This window comes from Leuciscus leuciscus (assembly GCF_965113295.1).
Source record: "Leuciscus leuciscus genome assembly, chromosome: 22".
NCBI classification, from domain to species: domain Eukaryota; kingdom Metazoa; phylum Chordata; class Actinopteri; order Cypriniformes; family Leuciscidae; genus Leuciscus; species Leuciscus leuciscus.
In genome coordinates, this window is record NC_138746.1 from 30,232,488 (window position 1) to 30,255,528 (window position 23,041).

The 23,041-nt window shown below is 37.7% G+C and overlaps 1 protein-coding gene and 2 long non-coding RNA genes across 4 annotated transcripts; 1 reads left to right on the forward strand and 2 right to left on the reverse strand.

The window, feature by feature from the left end:
• Positions 1-6,228: 6,228 nt before the first annotated feature.
• On the reverse strand, positions 6,229-14,415 carry etaa1b (ETAA1 activator of ATR kinase b). The gene is made up of 6 exons (XM_082154609.1): positions 14,086-14,415; positions 13,669-13,797; positions 12,890-12,948; positions 12,695-12,801; positions 9,586-10,985; positions 6,229-7,089 (listed from the first exon to the last, which is right to left on the reverse strand). The coding sequence occupies exons 1-6, from the start codon at positions 14,249-14,251 to the stop codon at positions 6,965-6,967; spliced, it is 1,986 nt and encodes a 661-aa protein (XP_082010735.1). The 5' UTR covers positions 14,252-14,415; the 3' UTR covers positions 6,229-6,964.
• Positions 7,907-9,576, reverse strand: LOC309487137. The gene is made up of 2 exons (XR_014201778.1): positions 9,156-9,576; positions 7,907-9,008 (listed from the first exon to the last, which is right to left on the reverse strand). It is a non-coding gene; the product is annotated as an uncharacterized lncRNA (long non-coding RNA).
• On the forward strand, positions 13,673-22,923 carry LOC309487124. 2 transcript variants are annotated; one of them, XR_014201763.1, is made up of 4 exons: positions 13,676-13,809; positions 17,171-17,487; positions 20,021-20,170; positions 21,537-22,923. It is a non-coding gene; the product is annotated as an uncharacterized lncRNA (long non-coding RNA). The 2 variants fall into 2 exon arrangements; XR_014201762.1 differs by lacking the exon at positions 17,171-17,487 and having other exon boundaries at positions 13,673-13,809.
• Positions 22,924-23,041: the final 118 nt, after the last annotated feature.

Consider the following 23,041-nt stretch of genomic DNA (forward strand, 5'->3'; position numbering starts at 1 on the left):
GTAAGTAATCAGATTGTATTACCTAAAATGTGTAATGTAATGCAATATATTATGTTAATACCAACAACAATTTTCAGAATGTAATTTGTATTCGGTAATGGATTACAGTTTGTAAGTAATCCAAAAAGCACTGGCAACTAGCTTGTGTAGTGGAACATCTTTTTAGCATGAATGAGGACTAAAATGCATGATGATCATTTATATGTCATATGAATGTGCATTTTAGCCAAATCTAACCTATTTTTTTTAAAGATATATGCACTTGTTTGTAATATCCATTTACAGTCAGCTTATTTGAATGAGCATGATACCTCTAGCTACATAAACTAGTATGCGTAGGTCATCACGATCATGTCGAAGCACGCAAGTGCGTGTTGTGACTTTATAATAAACCATAGACCTAATTTTAGGGGGATTTTCTTTTCAAGGTCATACTGCTGGCAGGCAGCAGAGAACATCGAACACAATCCGCGTCTCTTTTTCCAGAGCTGGACGTCCTGAGAATGCACAGAAAAAAATTGCAAAACCAGAGCATAATGAAGCTGCAAAACAAAAACAGTGTGCCTTGGCCAAAAGGAGAGCAAATACTGAGGGGTGTAATGGAGGCCAGATGAGCTGACAGTAACAAATAGATGGAAGACTGGAGAGGTGGAAGAGCTTTCACACGGAGGTGTTACAGGATGTGTCATGTCCAGGTGGGACATGGGAGTCAAGTCGACCTGAGCGAAAGAGGACCGGAGAGGAAAGCAGAGGAGTGCAGACGGGAAGCCCACGGACCTGAGCTCTGGTGCATTTTCCATGGAGTTTGTGTGTGTGTGTGTGCACGTGTGTGTGCAACGGACAGCTGGGATTTCAATCAGAGACTTCTTTATGCAGTCTTCTAACACATAATGAACTGAAGCACTGCTCAGCATGAGCAAGCCTTAATCACACACACCGCCAGTGTTTTAGCATCATTACGGAACACACACACCACAGCTCACGCAATCAAAACCAAATGTGCATTGGAAAGACACGTCAGAAATGACAATGTGCTGAACGGAAAGTGATTTGTCCAATCCTTTAAAAGTTTATATCAACAATTAGTTCATAATAAGTCAGTTTGATTAAAAGCTGAAGGCCACAGGCCTGCTCAGTTCCTCAGGGGCTGATCTGGTGTATAAAAAAAAAAAATTACCTCACCCTAAACCTGTCAGCACACCATTACAGCCCACGCCGCCATATGATGGCATGCCAAAAAAAAAAACCTAAAAAAAAATACTGAGGCCATTGTAGCGAGAAGGTGTTGGCAGATGTAGGCTTAAGGAATGCAGTGACAGGGTTATTTGTTAGACAGAGTTTGTGCAATGGAGAAATGTTTAAGGGAAATAGGCTTCGGTCTGTGGGTTCTTATCAGTAAGCCTAATAGAGTTAGATAGGGGAATATCTTGATGAGAAATCAGATAAAGACAGAAAGAAAAACATAAACCTCAAAACACTAGCAACCAAAAGCTACAGTCTAGAAGCAATGACTCATGCAGGACAGGGAGCCAAAAAGAGGTTTGCAGCCCATCTGCAGGAACATGCACCAAGAATAAACTCGGAAAGTGACACAATGCATGCCCTGTAATCTGTTGTGGAAAAAGTTCAACTGGTGCCAAATATTTGTCATATCCCCAAAAATGTTTTTTTAATAAATATGGCGACTGGGGTCTTATCAAATCAGGGGATTCAACATGAATCCATATGACTTGTGTGCACTATATTTAAGTCTACTTAAGTCAAACAATATGTGAGGAACAGGGCTATTATCATTAACTAAATACACTGTATATGTATATATATATATATATATATATATACTTACAATATATAACTATATATATTGAGTTTTAGTTTAAGTTGACTAATACTTAAAACCAAATACTTAAAACTATACTAAAAGTAAACCTCTATAGACACATAAATAAAAAAGACACAAAAAAAGACCAAAAAGTTCTTATTCAAATGAAAACAGAAAATATAAAAATCAAATTGAATTCAAATTATTAACCAAATCTATAATATTATTAATATATCAATGATACTAAAATAACTGGACAAAATTAAGTATTTAATTAACACTGAAAATATTCCCCTCATCTGAATCTCATTTGATAAATTAAATATTTTATTTTATTTGTGACAAACTAATTCATGATACGTCAATCCGTCACAGCGGGTTTGAAGCCATTGACACTGGACGTCAACACCATGCGCTCTCGCCTGTCATAACAAAACACGACGTGCCAGTTCGAATACGCAGAATGCAGGATGAGAATTAAGAGATGCAACAGATGGAAAGATGTTCAGTGAATAGAAACTTAGGTCTGTTTTTCTCACACAAAGCTTTAGTGTGGCTTAGAAGACTTTATAGTGCATATGTAACATTGACCACTTTTATGGTAATCGCATGAACATACTTGGACATTTCTTCATTGGTCTTTCACAAACAAATACCAGCACAGGTTCAGAACTACATAATGTTGAGTAAAAAAGGCCAGCATTTGCATATGTGGGTGAACTGTCCCTTTAAGCTCTGTAATTCCCCCGGCCGTTGAAGTTCTAAGGAATGGTAAACTTGGCAAATGTCATGCTAACTGTGGCTTGATGTTAACATGCAGATAACACACTCTGTCAGAGGTTACAGTAGCACCTTTTGGCAACTCTTACTGGATGATTTGACTTGCTCAAGTCGCACAAATCTTGTTGTGAAAAACAAGTGAACATGCACTTGTATAAGGTACTTCAATTCTTTTTAAAGTTTATATTTAAATCAACAACAAGAACAACAACAAAAAAGTACTTGCAGTAATATAAAATGAATGAAATAAAAGGCCACTTAAGTAAGAGTACACTTTTATGACTGTTTCTCACACACTTAAGTACCCTTTTTAAAAGTGCACTTTGCAATAATGCCAAATCAAAAGTTTTATATTAAAGTACATTTTAAAGCATTTACATTCAAGTTTACTGTAAATGCTTGTGAGGTCTTTCGATAGTTTACTTTTGTTTAGTTTAATCATGAAATTACATATAAAGAAGTTAAGCGGGTCAAAACAGCAGTCTAAACTGTTATTTTCATTTAAGTGTGAATAACATGCAATTAAGTGTCTGAAAATATTACATTCAGTTCACACACATTATTTTAAAGTATATTATTTCCATAACTGCTAAAGTATATTTCTTTTTCCACAAGAGAAGGCTTGGGATGTAACACACAAATCATATTGACTACTAATATCTCACAACCCAAGGTTATACATGCAGAAGCAATGACTCATGTATAATTAGGAACCAAAAAGAGATTTGCAGAATACATTCAGAAAGAAATGGCAAACGTTAGAAACAAAAACTGTTCACCAATGGCAGGTTTGTCATATCCAAGAAATGTTTCCAGAAATATACTAGAATAACAGCTATAGGGTCTTTTCAAATGAGTGATTTCAGCATATTCCTTGTGCAATCTGACCGACCTGTCTGCGCAGGAATGCTCTCATAATGGAGAAAACATGAGGCTTCTTTCAGTTTGGAGAAGCCTGTGGAAGGGAGAAGGCTCTGCTTTAGTGTGTGCATTAGCCCGCTCATACCTGGGGGCCAATGAAGAGAGCCCTCAGGTAAGCCTTGTTGAAACAAATCTGAGCTGCTAATGACACGCACTGTGAAAATATTCACAGTTCATTTAGCTTGATGACAACTGAGCCCCCCTGTGCCCCCCGCTCCGCTGTTTTGTGTGTTAGTCATACCTTTGTGTCGTAATCTGCAACGGACGATGCTGTGACAACAACTAGCGTGGCATAATGGATGGGAAATGGGAATACTATCTAATTGTCTATTGTGTAATGTTTTCTTTACATGTTCAATACCAAAAAGAGAAGCTCACTTGATATGATGATTTTGGCATCACACAAAAATCTAATTTCAGACTTTATTTTTTATCCTCATGTCATTCCAAACCTTTATGCTGTTTGTTTTCTTCTATGGATCACAAAAGGAAAAATGTAAAGAATGTAATGAGGGATAGTTTATGTATAAATACACACACACACACACACACACACACACACACACACACACACACACACACACACACACACACACACACACACACACACACACACACACACACACACACACACACACGAGTACTCTTTCACCATTTTACCTGCACCCAGATCTCTTTTATTTGTCAGCAAACTTTTGACATGGAGGAAGAGTACACATTTTCCATTTACTTACTACTGACACCATACCTATACAGAGCCGGGTAAGAATTAACAAACATGTCGTTTAAGTCACTTGAAAGATTTGAAGGACAAAAGACTGAAATTTAAATTGACTGATAAATCTTCTCAATTTTCATCTTCTTAGTCCTTATATGGACACTTCATATGGACCACTTCTGGTCAATAAACTGTAGTTTTTATAGAAAAATACACTCTTAAATGGTGTATTGTGATTTTTTTTTTTACCCTCATGTCATTCCAAACCCGTTAGACATTCATTCATCTTCAAAACACAAATGAAGATCTTTTTGATGAAATCTGAGAGCTTTCGGTCCCTCCATTGACAGCTATGCAACTGACATTTTGATGCTTCAAAAAGTTCATAGAGAAATCGTAAAAGTAATCCATATGAATTGAGTGGTTTAGTCCAAATTTCATGAAGAGACATGATCACTTTATGAACAACTCTCAGATTTCATCAAAAAAGATCTTCATTTGAGTTCCGAAGATGAGCGAAAGTCTTACGGGTTTGGAATGACATGAGGGTGAGTAAAAAAATAACCCTAAAAAAAGGGTTCCAAAATGTGTGTGTTTTTTCAGCAATGCATAGAAGAACCATTTTGGGTTCCCAAAAGAACATTTTAGCTAAGTTCTTAAAATATATATTTTTTTTTATGAAGAACATGTTAATAAGAAAAAGAACCTATTCCCACTATAAATAACATTTTGATTAAACGAAAGGTTCTTCATGAAGTTCAAAACTAATGTATACAATGTAATTGTATAGAAAAGCACAGCATAAAGATTCTTCAAAATGTCTCTTTTTGTGTTCCAACAGCATTTTGGCATCACATGAGAGTGAGTGACAAACACTATTTTTGCGTGTACTCTCCTTTTAAGATCCATAATTCCCCAGGCTGTCAAAGTTCTATGGTCAGTTTTAGCCATACGGTGTCCTAATGTTGTGAACACACAGATAACGCTCTGTCAGAGCTTTCGTCAACTCCCTCTGGCTGAATTGACTCTGGTAAGTGGGGGCATGACACTACATTGGTCACTATTGAGTGAAAGGGATTAGGTGTTGTTAGTTTTTGAGAAAGCACAATGTCACCACTGTACATTAAGCTTTAAGACACCGTATTAACATCAGCTCAAGAACATTTTAGTCTCCGGACTCCAATTTACAGTTAGAGTTTCCTTCTTGCTTAGTCTGAGAACCGTTATCTTGTTTCTTCCCAAACCAACAAGTATGCTGAAATGCAAATTGCATCTGGCACCAAGACACAGTAATTTGACGTAATTACTACAGCTTGATACCAGAGTACGCTCTCGCTGCATGGCATGGATCCATCACAATAATCAGTAATTGCTCTCCATTTTTTGACGCAAAAAATACAGAAACACCCATTACTCTGTTCCACAGCAGCTTGATAATGCCACATTACAGAAAAATCCTTCACCAACTTCTATATTGTATGAACTCAACACCTGTAGGGCCCAGCATTTTCATCATCTGCTTGGAATAAATTGTAGTCATCATCATAACCATAATCACAGTAATAAAAAAGTCCTCATCCTCTTGCCAAATTACTGTGGCATTTGATTTACAGTAATTGTGCGGGAGAGGAGGGGTGGGGTGGTGGTGGGGGGGGTTATGCTACAATACGCTTTGCTGCGCCTCGACCGGCAGAGTACAAACACACACACACACCTGTGTGGCTTCCACCTGAGAAGGGCCGGATCCCAATGATATGCCGACATTCCCCAAGGCACACAATGACTAACATTGTGACATACAATAAACCAGGTGTGGATGGGCTTTTTTATTATTAGCATTGAAAATGTAATTTTTAAAAGATTACATTTTAAGAGCATTACACATTAAGAAGGAAATTGGTTATGAATGAGGTTTTGACATCTGAACTATTTCTGGATGTAATTATCGATTAAATATGACTGATAGAGACTCAAAGATTGCAGTCAGTCAACATTCAAAATGTTTTATTCGAGACTTTTGGAAGCAACAATACACTATAACGTTTGCTTCTTTGTTTGCATTTTTTAAATCTGACACAATTGTGTTTAACAAAAAAATATGTAACAGACAACAACAACAAAAAAAGATCTCCAGGATCTTTAGCTTGATTGATGAATATTCAAGTATTTTTTTCCCCATTAACAACAGGTAAAGACTATGATCAGAAGACTAGACCTAATACTGACCAATTGAAAGTGACCTTACATTTGTAACAGCATATAATGAGGCATAATCCGAAGTCTGTTCCTTTTCTTTCACGATTCAGATGACACATGGTTAGAAATGCTTCATCAAATTTTGAAAAAAAAAAGTGTGGAGGACTTGCAGACATCAGCCATAAATTTTACTGACAATACTGGGTTGTAATAACGGAACCGTAATGTGCGAGAAATTGCTTTCTTTTGTAACTCAAGCCATTTAGTTTGGCAGTTAGACAGATATGACACTGCAGTACATTATTCAGAAAAGCATGAGAAATCTTCAAGTAACATTTCCTTCAAAGAGACAAATTAGTGTTCAACTCTAAATTAGTAATGGATTTGGAGGACTGAAATGTGATCTCTGGGCTATATGCTTCCCAGCCTTCATTGCTACCATTACTGTGTCATAATCACATAATTTAGTTCTTTACAGGCCAGAACATCCCTGACATTCAGTACAGTACAAGCTTCTCTGTGGTGTCCTATGTCGGGGTTCCATCTTTTTGACTCGCCTGCATCCGTAATCTCCTCCTCGCAATCGCTTCCTGTTTCTTCCTCTCAATCTCGGCAGCTGAACATTTGGCTGTCGTATGGGATGAAATAAAAACTGCAAAACAACAACAAAAGTTGGGTTACGGTTCTATGGAATGTAACTGGGACATGTAAAACTTTTAACGCTTGAATTGTAATCTCGGAGTTTCAATGTTTAATTCAGCCCTCATAAACTTTCTCTACACCCTTTTTCTATAACAGCAAGTACATTAGAAGACAGACAGAGCCAATGTGATAGTTAAAGTAACAGTTCACCCCAAAATAAAAATATCATTTTCGCATCCTCATGTCTTTCTGCAAAGGAAACATATTTGAAGAATGTTTTTCATTGCTCTTTTCCAAGGACATAATCAAGAAGGGCTGAGTTTAAAAAAAAAGTTGATTTTTAAATTCTCATTTTTATGAACCGATATCAATTCTTAAATCCAGAGAATGTCTCTTTTAATCTAATCTAACACAAAATAAACATGAATGAACACCAGAAGGTATATTGAAAGATACAATACAAGTTCCTGAAATCTGTATTGGGTGAACGCTACGCGGAACTTTTCTGGGAGAACGCGAAAATACTGAAATAGCCACACTAAATCTTTGTAAGAGAGACACACTGAAAAACATTTACACTGGAAATATTCACTTCCTTTGTAGCTCTAAAATTTCAGTCACGTTCCCAGAGTCCAGCCAGGTTTAATGTTAAGGACACCAACGGCACTGGAGTATCTCACAAACATTCAAGAACAGCCATGTTTGAGTATGTGCAAGTGAAAATAAGATTTAAGAGTGACGCCAAGGCCAATATTTTCAGTTAATAATCACTTGGGCCCAGTGTTAAAGCTGTTTTTTGGGGGGTTTTTTGCCCTATTTTTGTCAAATTTCACAATTGATGAAATAAATTAATGGAATCCTTTACCTAAAATAGCATTTGTTTGATGATAATTAAACCAAATAATCAAACATGTTATATATTAATTTAAAAATGCAGCAGCATTTGTATGACAACAGCATTCTGATGAGTAAACTATTCTAATCCAATATAGTGAGTCCTAGTTCAGTTATTCATTGTCCATTTTAGTGAAAGAATGTGACTTAGGCCTACACATTCTGACTACCTTGTAACAGTTCAACTTTACACTCACTTGTTCTTTTGCATAATTTTGTGCAGATGCAACCTGTAATGTATTGATTAATCTCATAGTCCCATTAATAGTCCTATTAATGTAGGTTAATAGGACACTCTGGGTAGGTTAATCAACCCACTAGCAAGTTTAGTTTGCTGGTGGTCAATCATTGTCATTGACCGTCCCATCTTCAATAATGTCATTGACCTCCCAAAATGACTGACCATGATTAGATTAATTGTAACAATAAGGGTATGCTAACACGACAACAATATGCTTAATACTGAAAAGTTTTTCCTTTGAATTTTCCGCGTACAGACGACATCATTATCAAAACGATCCTCAAAAAGAAATCTCTATTGCTGTAGCTGAATAAACAGAAGATTGAAACGCTTTGATTAAAAACATGACTTATAAACACATGACTGCCTTATTCTGTGTAAGAAGGCACATCATCTCACAGAAGGATGCTCAACTGTAGTTATGAAGTGAGTTTGGAGTAAATGCATGTTATTAAATGTTGTCTGTTGTTGGACAAGAGGTTCATAAATGCTTCATGTTTTGGAAAGATGTTTGACGCGTGTTGCTTTTTCAAATGCACGTTATAAGTGACTCAAACTCACAGTGCTTTCAGATGGAGCAGCGTTTACAGAGCCGTACAGCAATGACAAGCTGCGCATAAAAAAAAATAAAATAAATTTGCGATTTTCAAATCTTTCAAATCAAATCTCGATTTAAGTGCGATTACATGGAAAGTGTGATTAATCATTCAGCCCTACCCAAAACACACAAAAAGTTTTACCTTTTTAGTTGAAAATGGTGTCGTGTAAACAGCCCCTAAAACTACTATATTTTACTTGCGCGCATATTTATATATATATATATACACACACATATAGTATATAGTGTATCTGAGCAATGTTAATATCTTGCAGTGTTATTTTTTTTCTTGTAATTTTCATAAACAGTACGGTTTTATTGAAATGTAGTTAATTATCGTCACTATGCATATTTTTCGTTATCTTTGTTCTCGCTGATTAAAAAAAAAAAAAAAAAAAAAAAAAATTGGTTCATTAACCAACATTTTTTAGCAGTTAAAGATTTGGAATGTACTATACATATAATGTACAAATCTATTGGACTACTTCTAAGATAATTTTATGGTCCTTTGGTTTGTGCTTTCATTGAATTGTAAAAGAGCAATGTGAAAATTCCTGAATTTTTTTTCTCATTTTCCACGGAAGAAAGTCATGCAGGTTTGGATCAACATGAGGGTGAGCAAACGATGACAGATTTTTCATTTACGTTTGAACTATTCTTTTAACAGGTTAAGCAAACTTGCCTATTACAGTCATCTCCTGTAGGAGTATTCTATGATGCAGTTTCAGAGCTAATGTGCTGCAGGTGTCAGTGCCACAACGTACAAAGCTTACCTTTGTTGGTCAGCGTCATGGAGTCCGACAGATGTCTTTTGAACGTGTAATGGTGGGAGTTAGAAGTATTTCCTACTGTTGCGCTGTGTGACATTACAGTCTTTGAGGTGTCCATGGATCCGGCAGAACCAGGCCTGCATCCTAAGGCACTTTTCACTTGATTCGATTGGTTTTGTGCATGTCCACTATGACTCCCTAATACAGAGCTGGAACTTTTAGTTGTCTGTAACACACCATAGCCCTGTTTAAATCCAGAGCTGCCACTTGTACACGGTACTGAGTTTGAGCGAGCAAATACGCGTGTGGATTTGCTTTGTTCTTGTGGTTGGCCCCTGCTGTTGATGCCCATGTTCTGAGAACAAATGGTGTCAGCGGAGGAAGGTGCTTTAGATGCAAAGCTTCTTGATTTGTCATGTGCAAGATTTTTGTACTTTTCGCTGCGTCTTTGCTGTTCTTGACTGGCCGATAACTTTTCCACATCATCGCAAGCCTGAAAAAGGAGATCGTCGTCATCTTCGTCATTCCACAGACTATCGGAATCAAACAGAGACTTCATGTCCTCCTCTGAAACCCCATCAAACTGAACAGACGAGGACTGACTTGAAACTCCACCATCTTTGGTCATTCCATCAAGCTCTCCTTGTTTTGTATCCTGGGATGGCTGTGTTGGCTGTTTTTCTTGATTCACAGGTGAAGTCTTTAGCAGCTTCTCAGTAGTGTGATTCTGGACAGAAGCAGGTGGCTTCAACCTAAAAGTGCTTCGATTAGATGTTTTGACATCAGGAAGTGTCTTGGTAAAGGTGCTGCTTTTGCTGGTGCTCTGTTGAGTTTCAAAACAGATGTTTCTGCCATTAGATACAGAGGGATTAACCTTGGCCTCAAAATTACATTTCTTAGAGCAAGACTTGGGCTGAGCAGTGCTCTGTTTCTGAGCTACATTCAAAGACACTGGGTTCTGGGTCATTTCCAACACAAATGTGTCATTCAGAAGGTCATCATTTTCCCAGTCATCATCAAACTTCGCCTCAGTAGCTTTAGGTGCGTCCACAGGAGCATTCTTGATTGCTGCAGAACTTGACCTCTGTCCAGCCTGAGCTCCAGGTTCAGTACTGCTTTCTGGTGTGCAGTTTGCTGATGGCGGGCTCAGTCTCCCACTTACGTGCTGAGTGGGACCATCAAACAGTGCCTGAAGCTCTTCCTCTTCCTGGCGGGCTAGAGATGAGCAGCCAGGTAGTTGTTCCAACGAGACCGGGATGGATGTTGATCTTTCTGTACCATCACTTTGTAGCTTGAGTTTATTTCTTTTTTCTGTGCTCTCCTGTTGTTTCTCTTTGTCCTGACGAGTCATATTGATGTCAAACTGCTTGGCAAGTTTCTTGAGGTCCTCAACATTGCTCTGCCTAAAGGAAAAAGATGGGGAATTAATGTAAATCTGAAAAATCATAAATCTGTGATATTAGTGTGTATGCCAAAACAAACTAAGGGTGCTCTGATTGATTGGGCACTGACTGTTATCGGCCGATAATAGCTTTATATAGTTTGATCGGTGGTCTCTATAAAGGCTGATCAGAAGAGCTGATCATATGACGCAAAATTCGCGAGACAATTTTTCTATACACAGCTAAAAATACTTCAGTCTGGCAGTTCTACCAGGCGTCTGAGAAGGATAATACATTTGCAACGTCTTGGCAGAGAGTGGAGACATTGCAGCGACAGCGGCCCTAAAGCAACGACAGCAAGAAACTAGGGCTGTGATATTTTAGCGCATTTCTTTCCTTCACAGCACATTCCTTACTCCCTAGAAGTACAAACCTGACGTAAAATACAGTCTACTGTTGCTAAACTGCAGAACATGCTCGATAATAAAAAGAGTTTAGTGAGCTTAGTGAGTATTTGCTTAAACACCGTGGGGTTATGTCTTATGTGAGCATAAACAGTTGGGAAATAAGTCGCATGTGTAACAGTATATTGGATCCATGCATTCCATCTTAAAGAGACAGCAGCGTAATATTCCTGCTGCCGTCTGTGTCATTAATGTTAATAAACAAAAGGCAGATAAATTCACTCACAGCTCTTTAGAAGATTTAGTAGGATTAATCTATATTTAATGTATACAGTGGAGACTATGCAATGTTTTACATTTGATTACTTTGTTGATAAAGACTGTTCTGTTTTTTTATTATTATTTATTAAACAGGAATGCTATATTTGTTGAGCTCCAAGTTGTTTCTAATCACTTCTAAGAGAGGGAATGGAATATATTGCACGTTTCCTGCCGATAAATAGGCAGGCAACGCCCCACATCATCGTTTTGATTATTTTATAGTAATCAAAATCATTTAGTTCAGTTAGAGAACAGACGCTACAACTAAAAACTGAACGCGTATGGTCAATTCAGCGTGAGCCGAACAAGACTCGCAGCCCGGATCATCAGCAGGAATCAGATTTCACCACACTTCGCCTCACTCTTGACTGACAAAGACGATGGCGGAAGATTTGGTTTCAAAGCGAAATGTAAAAACGACTATTTAAGTGAGTTTGTCATTGCACTGTTTTGTTGTTGCGTTTTTTCATTAAGAATAATAATGAACTCACCATTCAAGCAATTGCCGCCCCTGAATTGCCGCTAATTCCAAAGTTGAGCTTCCATAGGAATTAATGAAAGCGCTCACTCTGCGCCAGTGGACACACACCGTAAAGGATTTAAAAGAGAGGTGGAAAAAGAGGGAAAAGTACCATATCCGTACCGGTTGGCCCAGATCGGCACAGAAAGGAACAGTTAAGTAAAGAGAACGGTTTGGCCCAACTATGGAAAAAACAGCTAAAGTGGATTCGCAGCACTCAAAACAGCATCTTCTCTCCATGTTGACAATACAGACCAAACTCTTAGTGTCTCAGCTATAATTATGACAACACGATCTTCATGTTTTCTAATCTTATCTCCACTTTTTTTTTTTTCAAAGTCACTGTGAACACAGATCCAGTGGTAAAATGGGAAAAGATGGTGAAGAGAGTCATACAGTTGCAGCATATCTGTCAGGCAGAGACATTTTAAGCATGATAGGCACGCTTTAAGGATTGAGCCTGTTAGTGATCAGAGGACACGTACCGTGCTGAGATTCTCCTGACTCTGGGCTGTGTGATCTCTGGAGTGCAGGGTATGGCACTGTCTCCAATCCACTGGAGCACTGAGTCCCTTTCTTTAGACTTCTCAACCTTAAACGTAGTATAACTATTAGATTAAAATTACCATTACATACATAACTTCCATTCTATATGGATATAAATATTGTTTAATACTTACTTTTGGTGCAATCCTATTGACAATTTCTGATATCTCAAGGACTTTCACATCTCCTCCTCCTGTGAATGGTTACAAAGATTTAGTACTGATTAAGAAAGCAACATTTATCTGTTTAAGGTGGTATTATGCACAGTGGCAATCCACTTACAAATATATCTACAGTTGGAGTTTATACGACAATATACAAAGATGGAGTAATGCAAACAAACAGAGCTGGATGTAAAACACTTGCAATTTTAATATTTTTTACTTCAAGTCAGTGTGAACCGGAAGTTGCAACCGACTTTACTTCAGTGTTGTCGTGACATTTTCAAGTGAAACGGAATATTGAATAGAGGGCAGGGTTTTATTTTAGCGCACCTCCTCTCTATCCCTCGCTCATTGAAGACTGACGGTTGGAGGAAAGTGGTTAAGGATATTCCAGCCAAGCCATCAAACTGACATCATCAGAGAGGGAACACGATTAGAGCGGAAGCACATTTTTAGATTTTGATATTGTTCACCACTAGAATAGTAATGTGCACTAACAAAGTAAATAGTGTAAATCGTACTTTCATGATGACTTTAAGTTTTATGTAATGTACAAATGTTGCTGCACTGATGTCACATCATTAGTTATGAAAAAAAATTTTTTTGCATCCATAAAATTCATAGGAAAATCAAATGAGATATTTATGCCATATGTAAAAGTTTTGCTCATACCACCAACCTCTAATCGCTACACAAGTGATTGAAAAGAAATAAATACCGACTAGTGTAAGTTTCATGATCACACTTGCCATTCAAGTTTTGCGTGGGTGAGTTGGGATCCCAGATGATGTCTTGCGGAGATTCAGTCTCATTAGGCGAATCTCCGCTGTAACAACCGTTGAATCTGACTCTTGGTCGACGTTTGGGGGTTGTAAAATCTGAGAATTAAGGTAAAAATGTCAACAACACTATACTTTGTATGGAAAAATTAACGTGGACACTAACAAGTATTAGCATCATGAGTTTTTGGATATGTAACGTTACCACTGTAGAATAACACTATTCTTTGAGGCACACTGGAGTGCCATGCAAATAACATTATACATCAATATCGTCCAGTCGCACGGTAATACACCATGACACTGTAACAGTAAGTTAACGTTACTTCTGTAAGGATAAACAGCTGCTTTCCGATGCTGGTGTCTCACAAACCTAACTTCACTTACCTTTGCGACAGCTGTATGAAGTGTGATAAGACGGAGACTGTGACTGTTTGAGTCCGATCATTCGCGTCTTTGTTTTCACTTTCTTCTGGGAAAGTTTGAGAGTTCTGCTCTGATTTTCTCTCGCATCTGATATATGTCGCACGCCGATGTTTCTCTTGTCGGTCATGGTTTATTTGAACTAATATGAACAATACCGCTTCAGTAGTCATAACTTGGTTGAAATAGCAACAAAACGTTTGCGATATTTGGTTTAAACACTGAAAGTGTTTGGCTACTCAGGTAAGAGTGCTCTCCTGATCGTCGCCATGTTTTTTGTACGTTTACACGAAGACGCGTCTCTGATTGGTTCTTGGCATCTCGCGACATCTCGTGAAACTTTACATTCTCAATGCACTTTTTGTTTTTGTTGTCCACAAACAGTTTGACCACGTACAGAATTCAGTACAAAAGTAAATTTTAAATATTAAAACCAAATGTCGGGGGCGTAAGAAAAATAATATTAAGGAAATTAAAATAAGTAGGCCTAATAATGAACAATCTATCCTGTAAATGTAACCTAAGTGTACGGTGAGTTAATATAACGTGCATACACTCCTTTGGGCTTAGAAATAGTAAAACAGTGTATTATGAATGTGATACCAGATATGCTGACACTAAAAATAATAAGAAAAAAGTTAAATGCAAGGTATTGATGTAGTATCATTGATGTAGGCCTAGTAAAAATGGTGAGTGATGTTTGCTGTAATTAATATATAGCCTAGGCCAGGCCGACATAACATATCACCTAACTAAATAGGCTATTATTAATAACAATAAAAACAGTAATTGCTAAATAATAAAAAGTAATTGGCAAAATGTGACATCTCTTTAATAAAATATCTTAAATTATTTTCAACTGAGAGTCGTTTGTTGTAGAATCAGACAACACTATTTGATTCATTTGCAGTGTTAAACATAATATCAGTATTTATTAGAAGGGTTCTTTACAATTATTAGTTCAAATGACATTTCCATCTATTTGGTTGTCCTCAGTAGAGCATTAGCCCACATGCGTGTTCGACACACTTCAGACATTGATATGTTTATCCCTCAGCAAGTCATTCAAGTCAGGTCACTTTTATTTATAAAGCCCTTTATACAATACATAATTGTACAGCTTAACATGGATGAACAGAAAATAATGGTGCAAACCGAGTTTATTTCTGCTGTACAGTAGCTCTAAAAAGAAAATAGTGTCATTGGTCAGCTGAGGTCAGTTCGGTGATCATTCAGTTCAGTTCAGTTCAGTTCAGTTCAGTTCGATGACTGTGTAAAGCTCATCAAATATGCCATCATACTCTTGCTGGTTACTACACTACCTGAAGCTATAAGATTTATTTAGAAGGTGGATTATTGTAAAGGACGTTACACTGCTTCTGTTTTGTAAATATTGCTGTCTGAATTTGTAAAACAGCTGTTCTCTATACTGTTCTTTATTTAGCTATTCAATAGATAATTTTGTAATTTAGATAGATAGATAGATAGATAGATAGATAGATAGATAGATAGATCCTATATCTTGAAGTTTGTATTGTGCAATATGTATTTTTGTATTTATAAGTCTTTGCCAATTGAAAGCACTAGATGGTGCCTGTATTCTTTATTAGAGGTGTGTGTGTGTGTGTGTGTGTGTGTGTGTGTGTGTGTGTGTGTGTGTGTGTGTGTGTGTGTGTGTGTGTGTGTGTGTGTGTGTGTGTGTGTGTGTGTGTGTGTGTGTGTGTGTAATGTTGTGGAGGCTGCACACTGAGTGTGCTGCTGATATAGAAATGCTGTACGGTGCGGTCGGGCTCCCCTGCTGGAGTGGTGTGTGTGAGGGCCAGACGCTGCTGTCAGCACTCACAGCTGACACACACACACACACACACACACGCCTCAAACTCTACCTGCTGAGAAGAACCACTAGTCAAAATAAAAACCTTTAGTTGAGACATGCTCCTCAGGAATAAATGGACAAGAAAAGGCCTCTATGAAAGCAAGGGACCTTGTAGTAGTCGTGCGTCATGGACAAATTCTGGTGTTGTATTTGCTTTGATGTTAATGCACTGTAACTAAATGATTTGTCAGATTAAGCAGCATGGATGTTCCGGCATTAATATGTGCCTCTGCAATATAAGTGACTGATATTAAGTGCCTACAACTTTTCTCTTTGTAATAATATAAGGAAACACTAGTGATCCAATATTCGGGCCCACTAGAACCAAATCCTACCTTGTAAATTAATCACACAAAAATAAGTCCAGGTTGCGTAAAAAAAGAGAAAAAAAAGAATTGTTTTTATTTTTGCATATATAAAATAAAACTTATTTTAGAACCAGTGTGACATGATTTAAGCACACAATAATTAATTACACAACTTTTTTTGTAAATCCCATTACTGTACTGTCTCATTTACCAAAATATTTGTAAATACTTTACAAATGAAATAATCTTTTATTAAATAGGCAATGAGAATGCAGCCCATTATGAGAATGTAGTAATACAAATGTATGGAGAAACGTGCTTGTCACAATACTAAAAAGTCTTAATGGTTCTAAAACAGGCTTTATTTTCTTAATGTAAAATATAATAAAATAAAATAAAAAAAAGGGGTGAAATACGATCCAAATATGTCCTTGACAGATTTGGTGCAATGCACCCATATGTATTCAAATACAGAATGCTGGATAAAACTGTTAAAATCATAATTTGTAGTGTGGGTCTAGACATTAAATTAATGTTAATTAAGGGATGATGAGGAATATGCTCTATCATTCTTAGCAAGCATCATTAATTAACAGATTAGAATCGGATCCCCATATGAAGATATATATAGACATGGTTATTGTTCTGTCAAGTGTGCTTTTTGGGTCATATAAGCCATCTTCACAAAATCATGAGGCACTGAACAGCGTGTTTAAAAGTCACCATAACACCCTCTGTCACACGAAATGTTAGCATTTCACAGAGCTGGATAGTTAAATAGGAAGTAAAGGGCAAAGACATGTCACTTTCAATCTGAATATGAGGCGTCACGCTGAGTTTCTTGTTTTCTTTTTTTCATCTGCAGTGTTTTCCGTCGCCTTTCCGCCACAAACGGCAAAATGCCAAAGGCCGCAGAGGGAGAGCATTCGGCTTCTGGAGCTTCAGCCGCCCAACCCCTCCGCTCTCCTCCGCTTTTTTATTTATCTGTTCCGCCTTGGTTGTTTAGACCCAATTAAGAGGCTAATTGTGGAGATCAGGGAGGATTGCATTGTTGTAAAAGTACAGAGCGCATGGCTAATTGCCGGAGCAGCTGCCAGTGTTTATGAAAAGCCGGGCGGATCTGCGGTTCTCTCGGAGGAGAGCGAGCTCTCGTCCTCCTTCGGATGTGGTAGAGAGAGCCAGGTGAGCGGAGAGCATTCCGGGGCGGGACAGAACTGAAGCTGCAGAAATAATTACCACCACCGAGGGCTTCTCTTTCTCTAATCTTGGGCTCTCGCTCCCCAAGGCAGGCGAAACCTTGAGGATGACACCAAGCATGTGGCAGAACTCGGCGATATGGAAGGGATCCAGGATACAGATCCTCTGCCAGCTTTTATCTAAATGATCTCACTCTTATCTGTGCCAGGTGTTTTGGGTGGGAGTATGTGAAATAAGGCACACATCTTTGAGTCACCGCTGAGGCTGTTATCGAGTGATGCTTTCTCCCATAGCAGATGGGTTTTTCACAAAGTAAACTTTAGGAACGTTGTTCCGCATGGTGGCAGCTTGTTTTGGATGGATGAATACCTTCATGCCGCTTCTCAAAAGCAGAACATGATACAGTGACATGACACCTCTTGAGCCAAGTTTACTCTTTTGACATTGTCATTCTTTTAGCATTACTAAATGCCTTTTAGGTTCCACGTTATTTTAAGGTGTCCTTGTTACAGTGTAATTATACATTGTACTGAGTAATGTGAATTAACCATATGTACTTACTATAGGGTTAGGGTTTGGGTTGGTTTAGGGTTAGTTGCATGTAATTATGCATAATTACTGATTATACTACAGTAAGTACACGAAACATACGTAACAAGGACTTTTACATTGCAACATGTTTTGGCATTATGAAAACTGTTTGACTTTAGAACATTATTTTGACATTACAGCATTCTTGTATAATTATGACAATCATCTGACACTGCATCATTATTATGGCATTTGTTTAGAATAATGAAAATCGGTAACACTTTATTTGACATTGTCCTTGTTACATGTGACATGTACTTACCATAGTAATAACAGTAAATGATGCATAATTACATGCAACTAACCGTCGACCAAATCCTAATCCTACCCTAACCCTATAGTGAGAACTTGTAGTTGCTTAATATTACTCAGTACTTAAATATATAATTACACTGTAACAATGACACCTTAAAATAAAGTATAACCTGAAAATCTTTTACTATTGCGACATTTGGGCGTTACAACATTATTTAAAAAAATGCGCGAATCTTAACGTTACACTATTTTGTCATTACAACCTTTTTGTGCAACTTTCTTGGTATTCAATACATTTTGGTATTACAGCATTTTTTTCGACATTCTTTGGCATGGCAAGTTGCAACATTTGGCATTACAAGTTTTTTCGATTATGACAGTTTTGACATTAAATAATTCTGGCATTATGATATTCATCTGAGAAAAAAATCTGAGGCATAACAGCATTAAACATTATTGTGACTGTGTATTATTTTACTATTGCGACATGCTTTCGACATTAACACTTTATTTAAAAGTTTGCACGATTCTTGCTGTTACAAAACGTTGTCATTACAACCTTGTTTAACTTTCTTTTATCAAATTTTTTTGGGTATTACAACAGTCTTTTGACATTACAGTATGTTTGACATTATTTTAGCATTACAATTGTTTGGTTATTGCAACATTCTTGGCATTATGCCAACATTTTGATGATTATTACATTATTCGTTTGACATTTCGGCATTCTTTTTGACATAACATCAGTAGAAAATCATTAAGGTTAGAAATGGGTGATGCAATTAGACAGAGAACTGTGGGTAATTAGACAGTTGTGGAGGTCTTCTACGTGCAACATTTTAGTGCACGTAGATCAGACGAGAATCTCTGGCGTGGATCTCAGTCGTGCTTTCAGCTCTTCCGGTATCTCTTCTCTTCTGTCCTCCTCTCACAGTGCTTCCACCCTCTCCCCTCCAAGGGAGGCCCAACCTGCCCGGCTGCCCCATCGCTCCTGCTCTCTCATTAATCTGTCCACAGGAACGTCCGGCTGCGCGGCAGCTTGACTGCTCATTTATTCTGTTTAGAATAGCGACGCCGGTGATAAATGTCCCGCAGAGCGCACATGTGCTAAAATATTCATAAATTGGAACTCTTAATTTGTGAAGGTGGAAAACCAATAAATTTCAGGAGTGGTGACAAGTCATGTTATATTTATATGAATATGCAGGCCATGGGTGAGACATTGAGATTAATACATAGTGTGCTTGCTATTAACCAATTCTAATTGCCTCTTTGCGAAATTAGCATGTCGACTGATGTGTGAGGAAACAATAACGTGTTTGATGCTTTGATGTGGTTTCCTACAGAAACAGACCCAAATTTGAGAATTGTCGACAGGCATATTAAAGGAAGGAAATCACAATCCCAAATCTGAAATCAAGCCCCTCTGATTAAAGACAATGTGCACAGCTGTTTTACATCACTTCCATTTTCTTTTGTTCTTTGAACAACCCTTTAGGATTATGAAATATTATTATTTTTCAATAAATCCAGCCATTTTTCTCTGTCGAGCAAACAGATGGCAATGAAAGCAGCTCCCTTTTAAAGTTACTCTTACTATTGCACATCCTAAAGTCTACATTGTTCTGTTTTGCCAACGAAACTTTCGTCACTATGTGTGGATTCCTTGCAGGTGAGCACAGGGTGGCAGCTGCTTCCTGCAGTGTTTTCCTGCTCAGGTCAGTCTCTCCTGGGGAAGCAATGACAAAAACTAGGCCAGATGGTGCAGGAGAGCGAGGCAGAGTGGGCTGTTCTCAACCCGACCAACTGCATTGCATTCAAGGTGAGTGAAAACGGTCTCTTTAATTAATTTCTTTAATATCTCAGTCATTATTCATAGACAGCATCGTGGTTAAACGACTTAAAACTATTTAATTTAGATCATTTTTAGTTTACCTTTCTTTTTTTCCTTTTCTTTTTTTGTGTGCTTACTATTTATTCTGTTCAATTATCTTCCAAAGCAGCATAGTTGTATTGTATGTCAATAATTGCTTAATGTATTTCTATGTTTAATTCTATTTTTATGAGAAACAAAATTAATGCTTGAATGAAGATCAAACTTTGAGCAATTGACCTTAGTTGTCATATATACATTTTTACCTAAAAGTCTTTATAATGGCATGCATTGTATAAATGTCCTAGATCACACATCATTTTCTAAACTGTTTCATGGAGTTTTTGTCACCTAGCAGTAAACCAGAACAACATCCACCTATTAACACCATAGCAATGCCCCAGCAACTGCCTAACACTCTAGCAACCACCGAGCAAAGACCCAGAACAACAACCACTTACTAAAACCATAGCAGTTCCCCAGCAACTGCCTAGTAACAAGCAACCACCTAGAAACAACACAGAACAACAACCACTTACTAAAACCATAGCAATGCCCCAGCAACTGCCTAGTAACACTCTAGCAACCACAGAGCAAAGACCCAAAACAACAACCACTTACTAAAACCATAGCAGTTCCCCCAGCAACTACCTAGTAACACTCTAGCAACCACCTAGAAACGACCCATAACAACCACCAACTCACACCATAGCAATGCCCCAGCAACTGCCTAGTAACACTCTAGCAACCACCTAGAAATGACCCATAACAACCACCAACTCACACCATAGCAATGCCCCAGCAACTGCCTAGTAACACTCTAGCAACCACCCCGTAACAAACACAGCACAACTACCTACTAACACCATAGCAGTGCCCCAGCATATGCCTAGTAACAGCCTATCAACCACCTAGCAAACGACCCAGAACAACAACCACCTACTAACACCATAGCAATGCCCCAGAAACTGCCTAGTAACACTCTAGCAACCACCTAGAACACCCCATCAACTGCATAGCAACTCCTAAGCGACCATCTAAAATACTTTAACAAGCACCTTGCAATACCCCATGTAAACTGCTAGAATATTATAGATACCAACTAATGTCTTAGCAACGACTAGGTGTAGTGACCTGCTATAAGAAGACTATTATCTAAGACTATTATCTTGTTTTCTTTCCTATTTCAAGGGAATCATTTTCTTTCATTGTCTTTATTTTGTAAGACTAATTATATTATTTCAAGCAAACAGCACAGCACAACTTATCTCGAATTTCTCTCTCCTCGTCATCTGTAACTTTCTTGTCTGTTCAGGCTTTGATCTAAAATTGGCCTCTGTAGAAGACTTGTGTACAGTAATTTTCATATGGGCTTTGAACATATTGAAAAGGCTCATAGCTGCTGTCGCTTTTATCCTCCGATTCCTTTTCCCTGGGAAACGACGAGCATATGGCAAACACCCTCACTGGATTCTCAGACAACGGGAGGGACCGTATTCCGATTCCTGCATCCTGTCATCGGCGAATCCCAGGGTGCTACCCGAACCCACCCTCCCTCGCACATGCACAAACACACCGTCTCTTCTAGACTTTGAAATGCGCTCTGCACTTGTCTGACATCCTTAAACTGGAACACAATGCTCCAATCCCTCTATAATTTTGCCTTATTTTTACCTGAATTTACTTAAATCACCTGCTTTTGACTGTGCTTATTTTGTCAAGTTAAAACAGTTAACATTAATCCCAAGATTATTAACAAACAAATGAAATGTAAGTCATTTTTTGAAAATCTTCTGAAATCTCATTTGCATCCATGTTCAAATTGAAAAATAACACTCTTGAGGTGTCGCACCATGTATTATGCCACTGACAACTCTGTTAGTTCTTGCATGTACCTTTTTGGAGCTTGACAGATGTGGTCGGAACATACAAGTGCTTAAAATAGAAATACGGATTTAAAATTATGTGAATGTGTAAATAACATATTTTCCTTATTGAGTGAATTAAGTTTTATGTAAGCTGGCTAGACCCTTGAATAGGGGAATAAAAGGGATGATCCTTTTTCATTCATCCTACATATATCCTTGAAGCTTTGTTTGTTAATGCAGGGGAATTAAGGCACAGTAATAATGATCAACATGTCCTTCAATTGATAAATGAGCACACTTGATTTGAGAGCCACTTGACGCCATTGTCACCTGAGAAGGAGTGAGAACACGTATAAAAGCCATCAGAGCCTCGTAAAATAACAGATTTGACAAACTCAGCATTTGTTGGGAGGCGGTCAATGTAATTTATTATCTTAATTGGAGTATCTCCTTTTTTTCTCTTGTAATTAATGTCAAGAATGTCTCCTCAATATAGGGCAATCACAGTAATTGGTATTGCTTAAAGAAGGAGAAAGATCAAAGCTTAATTTGCTCAAGTGAGAACACTGAATCGCTGAACTCTTTCAATTTAATTGGCCAACTTGTGTTTGTGTTTACTATGAGTGGTGTTTGCTTAGGCAAATATCATTGTAACAATTGTTCAGGGGCACAAATACCCATTTGTCGGAGAGTATACAGCATCTCCACCAATCAATTTAAAGAAAACCCTATTTGAGAGGTGTGCTATTAATTTGCAAAACAATCAAAATTACGGGTTTTGTCAAAAGGTTGATAAAATGGGCACAATAATCCCATAGACTTACAATGACAAGAGACCTGGGGCCGTATTCACAAAGCATTTTATCTTACCACTAGGAGTACTCCTAAATCGCACTAAAAGATTTTAGCTAGTTTTCTCTTAAAAGTTATTCACAACGCCTTTCAGACCTAC